At 28.8% G+C, this 16223-nt stretch overlaps 1 protein-coding gene and 1 long non-coding RNA gene across 51 annotated transcripts in view; both read right to left on the bottom strand.

Moving 5' to 3' along the window:
* Positions 1–2572: 2572 nt before the first annotated feature.
* LOC123270687 lies at positions 2573–3106 on the bottom strand. Its single transcript, XR_006510743.1, has 3 exons — positions 3011–3106; positions 2774–2932; positions 2573–2675 (listed from the first exon to the last, which is right to left on the bottom strand). It is a non-coding gene; the product is annotated as an uncharacterized LOC123270687 (long non-coding RNA).
* Positions 3107–11960: 8854 nt separating this feature from the next.
* Positions 11961–16223, bottom strand: part of LOC123272832 (Down syndrome cell adhesion molecule-like protein Dscam2) — a 75367-nt gene continuing 71104 nt past the window's right edge. For 49 of the 50 annotated variants that reach the window (XM_044740155.1, XM_044740146.1, XM_044740175.1 and 46 more), the window contains exons 27-29: positions 14212–14269; positions 13633–13638; positions 11961–13063 (exon numbers count right to left, since the gene is read on the bottom strand). In XM_044740155.1, the coding sequence (XP_044596090.1) occupies positions 12979–13063; positions 13633–13638; positions 14212–14269 (149 nt within the window). In that variant the 3' untranslated portion in view covers positions 11961–12978. The remainder of the gene's footprint in view (positions 13064–13632; positions 13639–14211; positions 14270–16223) is intronic. The other variant, XM_044740200.1, reaches the window with a different exon arrangement.

The raw sequence follows: 16223 nt of genomic DNA, 5'->3' as shown, positions 1-16223 counted from the left end.
GAACTATAGCTTAAAGGGGATAGTTTGCCACCAGAAATGTATTAAATTAAAATTGTCAATTTTTATTATAATTACAAAAATTACTGAAATCCGAGCAAAAACAGTTTCACTGTAAAAAAAATCGCGCCAAGTCCACGTTCATAAGACTATTAAGAAAAAAAAATTTTATTTCTTTACAAAAAGATATAAAATAAAAAATTAAAAAATCCAAGTAACCGATATGGTTGTATATGATTTTCGGAAATTAAAAAAAGTTTAGTTGTAAATTTAAAAATTAAAAGAAACAATTTTGGAACGTACTTGGTGTGCGTCATTGTGTACTTCAATTTTTTTTAAAAGTCCTAAGTAGATAGATTTTAGGAATTTTATAAAAAGTGAAATATTTTGTAACCACGCACACTAAATACGTTCCAAAATTGTTTCTTTTAATTTTTAAATTTACACCAAATTTTTTTTAATTTCCGAAAATCATATACAACCATATCGGTTACTTGGATTTTTTAATTTTTTATTTTATATCTTTTTGTAAAGAAATAAAATTTTTTTTTCTTAATAGTCTTATGAACGTGGACTTGGCGCGATTTCTTTACAGTGAAACTGTTTTTGCTCGGATAATAAAAACAATAAACATTTGACAGAAAAAAATTTTTATTCTCAGTGTAAAAACACTAAATTTATTTTGACTTGGTGCTAAACTGGTGTCAAATTAATGTTATCATTAATTTTATCGTACTTAACTGTTCTCAATAATTAGGGAAAAAACCAAAGACATTTAGCGTGTTTTATTTATAAATATAATGTTTCACCCATGTATTTATAAAATTGTAATCTAAATCTTAAAAAATGAAAAAAATATAGCCATTTTTTTGTAAAAAAAAATCATGAGAGCGATAAATGGGTCGATTTAATAAATGAAACGCAGTTTTTAGTACAATTATCAATAATAGTGATTAACAGTATCAAATATATGGTATAAATACAAATAATGGAGGCATGGATGGTCTGATCTTTTTATCCCAGCCAATGGGAAAGATTCAAACATGCCTTACCCCCATGCATATGACCTCACTGGTACGTCATATCATTGACCCTATGCATGGATAAATATTAAGATTAATAAATTATTTAATAACAAATTTCTAAATGGGGATAAATTCGATGACAATAATACATCATGCAATAATATTATGATTATAACGTAAATATTCTTATTCATTTATAAATATTTTTAATATTTATTCAGATTGCTTTAATGTTATTGAATCAAATAAATTACGATACTCTTATTTTTCACTGATAATATTTATTTGTAAAATTGAATAAATAATAAAATTCAAAGGTTGCACTTAACAGCCACTAATTTTGAAAATAACAATTTATTTTATAAAAAACCACTCGTGCAGGATAATTTATTTCAATATTGATATAATTTTTATTACAAGTTAATTTATAAATTTAGATATATTAATATAAATTTACAATAATTTGAACTTCAGAATTATTTTGCAATATACTTCTTTAAGAAGCAACAAAGCGGAATTATCAGTTTATGTGATTAAATTTCATTATGATTAAGAACTACTATTGTTCAACAATTAATAAAATATAATTTTTTAGTATATGAGTATTGATTGATTTTCTAAATTTAGAATTAAATTATTTTACTTTTAATTACACTTATAATTGTTTCAATTAAACGATCATTTGAGATAACTCTACATCGATACTGTTGGCGCCATCTACACGATACTGCTCAAGTTAGAGTGTTACATGAAATAAAAATAATACACCACACAGTATTGAGCGACAAGCTAGGTGCAATAGCTTTTATTTTTTGATAGTAACTGACCGATTGTTAGCAACATTGATAACGATGTTTTCATAGCTGAAAAGTCAGCGACCGAGAAAATTGAATCAATTTGAGAAAACCAGACTTTATGATAAATTATAAGTCATAGTAGGAATTTTCTAATAATTTTTAGATATGGTCTATTTGATATTCAAAAATTTCAATATTTTTCAAATGAATTAAAAATTTATTTCAAAGTAGAGTAAAAAAATAGTCATTTAAAAATTTGTCATTTTTTGACAAAAAAATTAATTATTAATTATTATAGAAAGATAAAAATATCATATATGAAGTCTGTATTGATATTTACTGATCGATAATGAATAAAGCGATTAAAAAACATAATGGGATTGTTATTGAAAAACAAAAGAATAATTAAAGCGTAGTAAGTAATGTATTATAATTAAGTTCTGTGCGTGTTGTGTTTGATTAAGTTTTTTTTTGTTTTAATTTTTCATAATAGATAAAGTATAATCATTATTTATTGAATTGTGCCGATTAACTCTATCTGCAATAGTAATGATGTCATATGTTACAACGCCAAACTGTATTTTTTTTTAATTTTAATGAAATATTTTAAAGTACAAGTAGCCAATAGTCAAACACTTAAATTGAATAAATTATTTTACCATAATACTTCAAATTTCGAGATGAATATTTTTTTCCACTTCAATTCAAAAGTGTGCTTTATTATAAATACTATTGAATTCTTTAGTTGCTTATCGATTACTTAAAAATAACATTTATTTGGATATTCAGTCTCTCAATCTGTTAATTTGAATAAAGCGCGCAAAGTCATGTAATAAAATAGAACGAACGATAAATACTGAAAAAATGTTAAAATTTATAAATAAAATACAAAGTAGTTGAAATTAAAAAAAGTTGAATGAAAAATCAATTAAAATTTGTCGATCTTGATCTTACCGAAGCGTAGAAAATTCTTGTAAGAGCAGGAATAATTCCTTTCACAGAAATGGCAAGTGCCTTTTGTGTTCGACGAATTAATACAATTATTGATTTACGCATTGCTATTGGTTTTCCGATCCACGATGATTCGTATACAAACCATGATATTTTTGTACTCTGCAATACATTAAACCACCTTTAGATTCATCATTAAAATTACTAACATAATATTATAAGACGTTTTATACAACTTACCAATTCATGCAAATCATCTGCTGCTGAAACGTAAACATAGAGTGCGATGAAACCAGTAACGACAGAAAATACAAGTCTAATTATTTCAATAATTCCTGAACTCTACGTAAACCAGTAATAATATATATTTAAATTAGTGTCTCTAATATTATTATTAAAGATATTTTTATTACCGATTGTATATACATATAATGAAAGTTTCATGCCATCTTGCTCAAACGACTAGTGGATCTAATTCAAGCCGAGAGATGGACACTTCCATCTTCCCTATTGGTCGAGAGACATCCTCTCTGTACATAAGTTCGATGGAAATCCATCAAACTTGAATACTAGTAAAGCTGGAAGCTTGTAGTATCTATTCGAGTAATAAAGATGTTGATTGAAATGAAAGAAATGAAAGAAATTTGAATGAGAGTAAAGACCAACTTTGAAAAAGTAAATGGGGTTGGTTGCCAAGCCAGGAATCGAACCTGGATCTCCCTGATAACATGTCAGTAGCTCAGGTAAAAAGGAAGGGATAGTAAGTAAGTATCGAGAGTATAAGAATGGACTGAGAAAGGTGGATGGTGGAAGGGGCCCGGAAGCTTAACTGGTAGAGCTCCTGTTAAACATTTTAAACATTTTTTTAAATATTTGAGAACAAATTTTAAATACTTTTTAGACATTTTTCGGATATTTTTGAGACAACTTCTGATTTGACTTTCATCTTAGACCAAACTTCAAATATAGCTCTATTTAAATAACTAAATTTTAAGAATTCGTCACATAATTTAATTAAGTCACGCTATGGATTAATTAGATATATTTTTTATAGTTTAAATGATAATTATCTACTAAGTAATTCATAATATGCATCTTGTTGAGTTTTTAATGTGATTAATTTGTGTAATTATTACTTAATTAAGCTAGACCAACTCTGTTTAAATTTTCTAGTATATAATTTTCCTCCCTTAGTTTGTTATTTTATTAATTATATTCATAATTGTCGATTTAGATACACGTATGGGAATTTTTCGTTAGCATGACATAGACGAATTAAAATGTTAAAAATAAGTGAAAAATTATTATGTTATAAAAATAAAAATTACAAACAGATTAATTACAATTATTAAAATACAAGAAAATGTGTCATAGTTCCATTTATTGAAATTTCATCTGTTTTTGGGTATTCAAAGCTTAATTAATTTTTACCAGTTGGCTCACTCTATGCAGTCGTTAACCGTCTTAGAGGTAACCATGACTGACGATAGAGATCTGGGGGCTGCTCGGCTATCGCTACAGATCTATGTGTTTTCGTTCCTGCGTTTGGAGTTGATTATGTGTTCCACGTAAGTCCGAATCGCATGTACCTCTGCTTGAAAAATTGTGGTGCTCGATCGAAAGTTTCCTCTGTCTTAGTCCTTCGCACCAGAAGCCTGCTCCTGTCCCTGTTTTGTTCTTCGACCCGTCTATGTACCAAATGGGTCCTTTGGGGGTCAAGAATTTCAGTTCGTTCTCTAACCAGTCCTGCCTATCTGGAAAGAGAGTACTTGGAAAGAGAATTGTTATCTATATCTATATATATATATCTATATAAATAAAAATAAAATGCCGCATGTATGTCCACGCATCACTTGAGAACAGCTGGACCGATTGAGCTAAATTTTTTTTTGTTATCTTCAGAATTGTTAGGAGAAGATTTGTATGTAAAAAAATTTTTTAAAAATCCTCCCCCAAAGGGAATTGCGGGGGCGTTAACAATGAATAATTCCCGTTTTTGAACTATAGCTCCTATAGTTCCCAAATTTGGTAGGAATCTTTTGTAAGAGATATAGAAATAATCTATGAACGAATTTTACGATAGCTCGCTCCACAGGGGGTTGCGGAGGTGGATATTAACAATGAAAATTTTTAACTTTCAAATTGTAGATCCTACAGACGGCAAATTTAGGTGGAGTCTTCCATATGTGATACGGAAATGATCTAAGAGCGGATTTTACAACAACCCACCCCCAATAAGGATTGCGGAGGTGGGTGTCAGAATGTTAAGTTTTCATTGTCAAACTGTAACTTCTACAGACTCAAAATTTAGTAAGAATATTCGTATATGATGTTAAGTTCAGCTAAGAGTGGATTTTATCAAATTTTAACCCTAAAAAAGATTGCGGGGGAGTTAGCTATGAAAAACTATCATTTCCAAACAATAGTTTCTATGAAGTCGAAGTTTTGTAGGAATCTTTTATCTATAATGTAAAAATCATCTCGAATAGGATCTTACGAAATTCCTTCCTCGTATAAGAGTGCAGGGGTATTAATTGTCAAAAAATTCATATTCTTCAAATACAGTTCCTAAAGATATAAAATTTAAAGAATCTCAAGAGATACAGGAAATTATAAGGACCCGGGAAAAAAGGATTAGATCTGGCCATTCATAAATAAATCTGGTCAGATCTGCCTTAGCAGATCTAGCCAGATTTTTAAATTGTCTCTATCTGACGAGATCTGGCCAGATATAATCAGATCTGACCAGATATAACTCAAAAAATAATCTGATTAGATCTGATCAGATTTGGTAAGATCTTTAAATTGTCTCTATCTGGCAAGACATCGCAAGATATAACTAGATCTGACGCGATATACTAAAAAATTGTTTACATTAAATATCACAAGATCTAAATAGATGTATTGAGATCTGATCAGATATAAAAAATAATAGCTAAATAATCACATCAACAAAAATTACAATTTCATGGAACAATATCCAGTGAATACTATTTTCTTTTCACACTTTGCGTATCTGTCTTTATTAATTACTAAAAAAAAATTTTATTTAATAAAAGCTAGTTGAAAATACCTACATATATCAATTAATCTTTAACAAATATGTGATGAATATATTTCTCAATAAATAAATGGTAAGAATTAAAGACTTATTGTTAATAATTCTTTATGATTTACTACAATATATGTATAACTACATAATCAGATCTGATCGAATCTGATGCTGTTGACAGCTCTGATATAATTATATCTGGCCAGACATGATAACATCTTTTCATGTCTAATGTATTTTTCAACCCAGATATAGTTATATCTGTTTAGATCTGATCAGATATGACTAGATCTGATCATGTCTGATGTATTTTAACTCAGATATAGTTACATCTGTTTAGATCTGATCAGATATCATTAGATCTGATTATGTCTCAAATCCCATATCTGGTTAGATATAAATAGATCTGACCGGATATAATTAGATCTGACTCGATATAATTATATCTGATTAGATCTAAACCTTTTTTCCTGGGGATGGCCTTCAAGGTCAACCGATTTAAATATTTTTCTTATTCAATGATTAGATTTCAACCAAAAACGAATTTTGTGATAATTCAATTGATATGTAGGTTGTGTCAGAGTGGTGAGTAGAATGTAAAAAAATGTTTTAGTTCATAAACTATGACTTTTTGAGACATAAAATTTAAGACATATCTGTTAAACTTCAACAACATTTAATAAAAATTTCCTTACAACAATCGTCTCTTTGGCAGCGGGGAAAAAGTCATTGTAAGGCTTTCAAAACTTAACCTGACATGTAGTTATTCAGTCAACGGACTAAGAATTTTTCATACATGTTATTTTTGCTAATCACATAACTAATTAATTGATTTTATGATTGCGGAAATGTAACGGTTGAAAATAAATGCATTTTTCAAACACTTGATTATTAATTTCAAGCCGATTAATAAAATCTATCATCAGTTTGTCAGTGCGCAAGAACTTTTTTATTGTTATTGTTTCAAAATACCAAGGAGAAGACGACCTGACTAAGGTCATCCCAGTTAATGAGATGTGGGACGAGCTATCTCACGGTCAAACCGCACTGACGATCATAAATAAATCGCCAGGCCAGTCGTTGAAAATTTGCGGAATCAAATCGGAGTTTCCCTGTTTTCTGCATGGGAAATTATACGTTCTGTGTTCGTGAATCGGAAAACCATCATCTTTATATATTTACGCACCGCAAAAAAAGAAAAAAATGTAGTCCATCAAAAAGCTTTAAATTGATTAAGTGTCTAACTATGTTGCATTGAATGTAAATAAGAATTTTGTGTTAAGTTTTGACTATACTTTTCACAAATATATGTAGGTGATACGAAGTTCACCGGGTCATCTAGTATCTAGTATATATATACAATGAAAATGGTCTTCGTTTGAGGCTCAATCACTCCTAAACCACTGATCGTATCGACATGAAACTACGACCATTCGATGCGAAATTTTTTCTAGATGGTTTATGGCTATTTATTTTTCGAATTCCAACGTTCCTTCATTTTTTTATTGCTGTTTTACTTTTATGAACATTTATCCCGCTAATAAAAACAAAAGACAAACATTTTCTCTTGATTCTTTTGTTTTCATGGATTTCAACGGAGTATATTAAACGGATTATGTTCTTTTACATTCAGCTAAGAATAATCTACTTACACACTCCCGCACACCCACCCACTCCCACTTATACCCAATGGAATAACTGATGAAAAACAAATTTTCTTATGAACTCCGCCGTCCATTTTATAGCATTAAATAAATATTTTTATTTTTAGATTAGAAATTTTTTTAATTAGTTATTTTTTAATTTACTTGAGAACGGCTGGACCGATTGGGCTATTTTTTTGTTATCTTCAGAATTGTCAGGAGAAAGTTTTGTATGTAAGAAAATTTTAAAAAAGTCCGCTAAGAAGTTAAAAATTTCGATGATCATCGAAGGATTCCCATCTATACAGTCACTCATCACGAAATCTCGGGAACCATAGGACTTAGAAACGTGAAACTTGGTAGGAATATTACTTTTGCTGTAGAGGTCAGCTAAGAACGGATTTTGAGAAATTCATCCCCCAAAGGGGATTGCGGGGGCGTTAACAATGAACAATTCCCGTTTTTAAACTATAGCTCCGATAGACTTCAAATTTTGTAGGAATCTTCTGTAAGAGATGTAGAAATAGTCTATGAACGAATTTTACGATAGCTTACCTCACAGGGGGTCGCGGGGGTGGGTATTAACAATTAAAATTTTTAATTTTCCAGTTAAAGCTCCTACAGGCTCCAAATTTTGTAGGAATTTTCTATAAGTGATGTAAAAATGATTTATGAACGAATTTTACGATATCCCACCTCAAAGAAATTGCGGTGGCGTTAACAATGAAAATTTTCAATTTCCAAGCTATAGCTCCTATAGACTCCAAATTTAGTGAGAGTCTTCTATATGTAATATAAAAATGATCTAAGATCGGATTTTACAATGAATCACCTTCAATAAGGTTCGCGGGGGTGGGTGTTAACAATAAAAAATTTTAATTTCCAACCTGTAACTTCTACAGACTTCAAATTTGGTGGGGATCTTCGTGTATGTGGGGATATTCGCGTATTTTCTTACAACAATCGTCTCTTTGGCAGCGGAGAAAAAGTAATTGAGAGGTTTCCAAAACTTAACTTTACATGTAGCTATCCAATCAACGGACTAAGAATTTTACATTCATTTTACTTTTACAAATCACATAACCGATGAATTCTTTTATTGCGGCCCGAGTCGAAAAAATGAACTTACATGAGCTTACATCAATTGTTTTAGTATAGCAGTTAAGTTCATTTAAGTTAATTTTTTCAACTCGGGGGGATCGCGGAAATGTAACAGATTAAAATGAATGCATTTTCCAAGCATTTGAGAAATGGAAAAGAAATTTAGCTACTTATTTCAATAGAATTCATAAAAAACATGAACAATTAATTTTCTATAAAAAAATGCTCATTTCAAATTTTTTTCTTTGTGTCAATTATTATTAATTTTTGGAAGAAAGCCACGGAAATGTTATAATGATTACACATTAAAAGTTACAATGAATATTAGCTAGAAAAATCACATGCACTGAAAGAAAAGTTTTTTTCTACCAAGGAAATGTTTCCTTATGGTTAAAAAACTGGTATTCTTATGATTAAAATACGAAAGTTTTTTAACTATAAAAATACCGTTTTCTCACTGTCAAAAAACTAGCCTTATAATAAAGCGTGGTATGTTAAAGTTAAGAATACCAGTTTTTTGAAATCAAGAAAACTCGAGTAAAAAATTTAGTATTCTAGAAGGAAAAAAATTTTTTTTTTCAGTATGGATAAAAGATACAGGCTAATTCGATGGAATTTGGAATTTGTGCAAGTCTAAACAATATCGATGCTTACAGTTCTATCCGTGGGGCATATTTATGTTCATACAAAAATAAAAAAAAAAGGAGAATAATAAAAATATGAAAAAAATAATTAGGAAAACGGTTGACCCTGAAGGCCATCCCTGCAACTTCCCGCTAATTCCATACCTAGGCCCTTAAAAGTGCACTTATGACGTTTTTGAGCTCTTCGAGCCCAAAAATACAATTTATGTGTTATTTTGAGCTCTCCGAGCTCAAAGAGATAGCTTTCCTATGCTTTTGAGCTTTTCGAGCTAAAAAATCTTATCTAAGTTCGATGAAACACGATTTTTTTAATTTTCAAACTACTATAACTTTTGAATGACACAATCGATTTTCACGCGGCTAGCGGCGATCGATGTAGTTTTTTAAGCTCTATAAATAATTTGCTACAAAAAAATTGATCTTTTTTTGAGGTCGATCGATCCAGCCAATTCAGAGATATTTTTAAAAAATGAAAAAAAAAAAAAAACAACTTTTTTTTCACTTTTTTTTTGCAATTTCTCGAAATCTACTGGTCCGAATCGGTTCCAACTTACAGGAAATTTAAGTTTGGTGAAGACCTTTCGAATGACACCAACTGCGATCAAATCGGTCAAGCCGTTCAGAAGTTATAAAAGGTTTACATACACACACACACACACACACACACACACACACACACACACACACATACACACACACACACACACACACAGACGTACGGACTTCATCGTAAAAATAGTCAGGAAAGCTTCTTAAGGCTTCAAAACGTCGAGATCTGTTGAAACCTCGATTTTTGCAAAACGCGGCAAAACTAATAACTTCCCAATTTTTCGAAAATCTTCAATTTCTTTAGCGAGAAGTTAAAAATAAAAATAAACCATAAAATTTAATTTATTTCCTTTTTCAATTCGCCCAGCGAAGCGGGCGGGAAACGGCTAATATAATATAATTATAAATTATATCATTTGTAATTCCTAATTACAAATTATTCGAAAAGCAACGAACTTATCGTATACTCCTATTAACTTTTCCAATTTTCAAAAATTCATTTCCTTGGTGAGAAATAACCAAACACATGATTTTTTTGTGTATTATTTATTTAACGTAAATTTAGACATTACAACTTTGGTATAAAAACATAAAATAGTGGCACTGGATATATAGTAAACATGAATAATAAATATTCGCAGTCACAATAAACAAAACAATGAGAACTGACAATTAGATTATAATTAATGTGTGAATGAATTATCGATAATATGTGTATACAAATATATAAGACATATTCCAAATGAGACTGCGAATGATAACAATAAAATTTATCATACGCTTCAAACGTACTCGTTTATAAAAAGATGACTGACTAATTTAATTTAATTAATAGAAAGCAAGCAATGTTATATTTAAATAACACGATATAAAAAAATCTGTCGGAAATACATTGTTTCGAATCTTATATCTAGCTATTTTAATTCATGAAAGATATTTTATTTATTTTATTTTATTTTTAAATTATTTTTGCATTGAATGGACCTTGAATCAACTATATAGCCGTGCATTAAGATATTATTACGTGTATTATATAATTGTTTAACCATAAAACTTGCGACTGATGATTATTTATATGGAACGAACGAGAAAATAGGAACATAATAATAACAACAAGTGAAAAGCTTTCCAAGCATCGCACGTGATTAGTTATGTTGTAATACCTATTACATATTTATTATTATCATATAATATAATATTTCAATATTTTAGTATTATTAATTAATATTATTACAATAGTTTTATAATGGTGTCATAAAGGTATTATTGTTATCAATTATCGTCATTAATATTATTATCATATTTATAATATAAAGACATAGCTAATATCTGAAATACACGATCGTAACACATACACGAGGACACAAAATTTGCATAGCGTTAAAATCACATTGATGAGTAGAGTACGACAAGACCGAATTAAGAAGTGAGGAATTATACTTATTATTTTCACACATTATCATTATTGTTAATATTATTACATGTTATGTTATTACTTCATTGATATTTTGTAACGATAGAAAATAATTTGAAACAAAAAATCTACGTCATTCCTCATTTCTCTGTATTCGTCTAACGGCACCATCCGCGGAAGCGAATTCGCCGGTCAACTCACTTTCGGCTTCAAAAAAAAATGCATTCTACTCTACTGTACGTCTTAGTTATTATTTTCTAAAAAAAATTATCTTGTTTAAAATTTATTATGAGAGAAGAACTATTATACACCATCCTTACACGGCTTTTGAATAACAATTATTTTTTTTCTGATTTCTTCTTTGCACTTTTAATTGTATTATCCACATGAATCATATGATACAATTAATAATTATAATTTTGAGCCGTACTGTTTTAAAAGTAAAATAGTTTTTGCTCTCGCGACTATCTGTCCTTAGGATTGGATTCTATAACTGTCTATCAACATACATTGAATTATTTTAGGTTAATATCAGTATCAGTGTATATGTTTCAACCGCTTGCGCCCTTAACTCTAATACATCGTCGTCACATTGCATATTAATGCTTTATAATCGAATAGTACGTATATATCATAATTCATATTTTGTAATATATGTAGTTATTAAATATTAAATATGTATAATGTATATTATATATTCATATGTATATAATGTTTATAACACCAGATCCATTCGATGAAAATTAAATAATTCTGCTAACCCCAAATTTATAATCGTCATTTTTTGTTTTAATTTCTGCACAATAATTAATGCAACGGAAGAACGACGACAAGACGACGATAAGCAAGTTTAAATAATCCATTCGTAAATTTGTTTTAAATAATAATCATAATCGTAATTATTATGTTCATATGGGGCGCCCGCGTTGATTTTCGTTAGCTTATTACAGACGCAACTATGAATATCTACGTCAATCCATGGGGGACACAACCTTCGTTACGGAAATAATAATAACGATATTAAAAAAGGAAGAGTAAATAATAAAAATTAAAATAAAACATTATACATATTTTTGATGTTGCCAAAGAGCGGCAGTGTGGCACAACCATGACTTAATGAACGAGCAAACTAATCATCGCTGTATCAATTTTATAAAAAAAAAACTTAAAATAACTTTACAGTTTTTAGAATATCAGTCGTTCAATTTCGGGTGTTGTTATTTTATTGGTAGATATTTTTTTTTATTGGTCAATGTTTTTAAAAAATAATAAAACGATATATTCTTCTTCAACAAAAAGCTCGGTCATTAGTTTTCAACATGATCACGAGTCTACTGTAGATTATTTTATGTTTAGTTAAATTCTTTCTCGATTATCTTCTTCAATTCCTCCCGTTTGTTTGATAGCTTGTTGGTTATGTTTCAATGAAGATGATATTTATTATCATAAACTTTTTGGCATTTTTCGACCAATGAAGACTCATAATCACGTTTACTGGGTTGATGCCAAACAATTATACAGTTTGTCGTACATAAATTTTTACATCGTAAATCGTAAATGATAATGAAACCTATCTATTATGATTAAGAGTATTAAAGTATAATTTAAATTGTAAATCGTTGCAAATGGGCCAAAGCTATAATGAGCAGTGGATTAATTATCGAATTACGCATTTTTGTTGACTTAAAGTGATGTTCGACATAAAATTTGTCATTTTGATGACGGGAGGGAATTGTTGACTGATTTAATTTATTGAAGATAATGAAAGATTAATGGCATGTTGATCGCTGGTGTTAATTTACAGATTACACTGCCACAGTATCGTAGGGTGTGAGGAGTCCCCCGTGACTCCCGTTTGTGGTGGTTGCTTGCCGGCTGGGGACTTCGTTTCTACAACAAATATTAAACAGCATATTAACAGTATTCACTTTCAAAATACCTATCCTAATTATTTATTAATTTGAAATTTGAACCAATTATAGAGAAACTGCTTTTTACAGCCTTGTGCTTTTTTAGTGGATCAAGTAAATTAGCGAAGGGAAATGATGAATAGCAGCAGAAACAGCACCAGCACCATGATTGATAATTAATTAGCATTAATTCGCATTTAGGGTTTACTGAGCTAAAATTCTACGATGAAAATGTTAATGATTATTAATTTTTAATTATCACACTCCATGTATACGGTATGGAAGATTATTAATGCATGCAATGAATCATTCGCTCCTTAGTAGGGGTTATCCACAATCCATAACCTATATGATGATGAAGAAAAAAGCTTAGTTTATCTATTTCAAAAGATATACTTCGATTTTTAGGCTACTTTTTGGTAGGTTATATCTTTTAAAATAATAAAATTCTAGCGGTGGAAGCATTTGCTATTTTGATTCTCAGTTTTTGTTAAGCTAATTATAATCAAATTATATCTTTTAAATGGTATAGTCAGTTAGCAGACTTACGACTTCCTGAGAAAAGAGTCATGAAACAATAGAAATGTTTTATTATTGATATAAAGTATTAATAGATCCGTAAATTTTTGTATACAGTAAAAAATTTTTTTTAATCGATGCAATTAATTTTTGTCTTCATCAATTAACATTCTTTTCTTTTTTTTCAAAGTTTTAATTTATTGAGGTTTTAAATTAAAGAAATCTTACTTGTAAAAAAAAAAAAAAAAACTGAAATTAGAATATTTGATATAAAATTTACTTTTTTTTAACTCAAGATGGAAGAAACTTTTTTCATATAGAATAATTTAATGTAAGAAGCTGATAATTAATCATTGAAGAATTAACTGTTATTTGATTAAAAACAATTTTTTACTGTATATATAAAATAAATATTGACAATGGCATGAAAGCTAATTATAAGGTTTATCAGAAACAAAGTAGTTGCGTTAATGCTGTACTACTTTGTCTAAAACTTGACACCAGATCTTTTGTTATCATGGGATAGAAAAATTTTGAAAAATATTGGAAAAAGAGCGATTTATGATGGACTTTTCTTGAGGTTAATTTGTCCAGGCGAGCGCTACTGACCTCTCGATAAGTTTGCGCATCTCTTCAGTGGACATGCCATCCTTGCCACGAGCATTAACTGTAAAATAAAAAAGCACACCAACCGATTGACACATTAAATCGATTAATGATTTTTCACAATGACATAAAACATGCAAAATGATAACGATAAGCTATGAAACATTTAATGATGATTCGTTGAGTTTCATTTTACTCTTCCTGTGAAAATTGGATTAAAACGAAAAAAACTATTTTTTTTTGCTCTAACCTAAAAAGTTTTTTTTGAGAAACCCAAGTATTGACTCATTTTAAATTATACATTTCACACGGATATTTCATGCATTTTTTAAATAAACATTAAAAACATATAATTGTTAGTCACTTTTGTTAGTTATGTCCTCCGTAAACTGTAATGCCTGGAAATTTATTCATTTGGCAATTGAAAACAATCTAGTTAATAAAAATGTGCGCTTATGATAATAACATACACTGAAAAAAACTATTTGATTCAAGAAAAATATTTTTTTCATTATTTTACTGTTGTTTCATTTTAAGATATTCAGTTCCTAATTCAAGATGTTTAAATCAAAAAACTAAAACTCGAGGTTGAAAAAGAAGTTCTTTAATAAATAATTTCTTTCTTAATGGTACAGTTTATTGTTTTCCATATACTTTGTCTAGAAATTTTTCTTCTCCTGGATTTCCTGGTTCACGATATTACTAATGTGTTTTAAAAATATTGTTAAAATTAAAAATTATCGAATTTTATGACAAAAAAAAAATCTTAAATAATTTTTTTTTTTAGAATATGTTAAATTAATAAATTTATTTTTTTAATAAAAAAAAATAAATCTGTTTTGAGCCAAAAATATAAAATTCTTAGAAGAAAATAAATTTATTCTTATTTTTCGGGAATTATTCTTGAAAGAAAAATTTCATTGTATCGATCAAAGATGATATAGTTTTAATTGAAAATGCATATCTTTTATCTAAGATGACAAGAAATTCTTGAATTAGAAAAATATTTCTCTCGAATCACAATTTCTCCACTGGCGTAAAAGTAAATCCTTAAAACTATAACTAAAACTAATAAATTAGTTACGTGAATCAATCAAGTAACTTAATTTGAACAAATTTAGTTTCAAATTAATTAAAACTTGATAGTAAATATAGTTCATTAACTTTACATGATGTAATTATAAGGTTTAATATCCTGAATCTATAATAAACGGTAGAAAAATATTAAACAACAGTTTTGACATTAAATTAAATAAAAAAAAAATGCCATTCGGCCTCACCCGAAATGGAAGGTGGATTTCATGTGATATGAGATTTTCTTTATTCATGTTATTTAATTTATTGAATAAAAAATGTTTATGTAATTTTTAAATTTTCAATCCGCAATAACTTTTAAACGAGTTAACCGATTATCACGTAGTTGACAACAGTCGATTCAGTTTCTTTGAATTCTATGATGAATTTCAAACTGTGAATTGATCAGATAAAAAATTTCGGAATTTGTTTAAAAAAAAACGCTTTTTTCGATTTTTTTCGTCAACGATATCTCACAAACGAATCAAGCGATTTTGACCGGTCCGGCGGCGATCGACGTAGTTTTTTAATGTTAAGAACTAATTAGTTTTTGAAATCGATCGGTAAAGCTGTTTAAAAGTCATTCTAAAAAAACGACATTTGAAAAAAAGTTTTCATTATTTTAAAATTTTTGAATGGCCCATAAAATTAATAAAAATCTTCATAAAGTATAAGTGTTATAGGTAAAATTGAAGGTAATAGAATCAGATTTACCATAAAGTTTCCAGAAATGAGCTCTTTTCTGTTAGTCAAAAGTTATTCACGGTTAAAGTTACAAAACTTGAAATTTACAATATTTTGAAAATTTTAAATGGCCGCCATTTCTAAACTAATTAACCGATTTTGCTCATCTTCGAACTCGACCTCGGTAATTACCCAAAGAATATGTGTACCAAGTTTCATCAAGATCGGTTGAAAACTTTTCGAGATATCCTGATGAC

The sequence above is a fragment of the Cotesia glomerata genome, linkage group LG1 (genome assembly GCF_020080835.1).
Source record: "Cotesia glomerata isolate CgM1 linkage group LG1, MPM_Cglom_v2.3, whole genome shotgun sequence".
Taxonomy (NCBI): Eukaryota; Metazoa; Arthropoda; class Insecta; order Hymenoptera; family Braconidae; genus Cotesia; species Cotesia glomerata.
The sequence above is the reverse complement of the archived record's forward strand: the minus strand, read 5'-3'. Positions and strand labels throughout refer to the sequence as shown.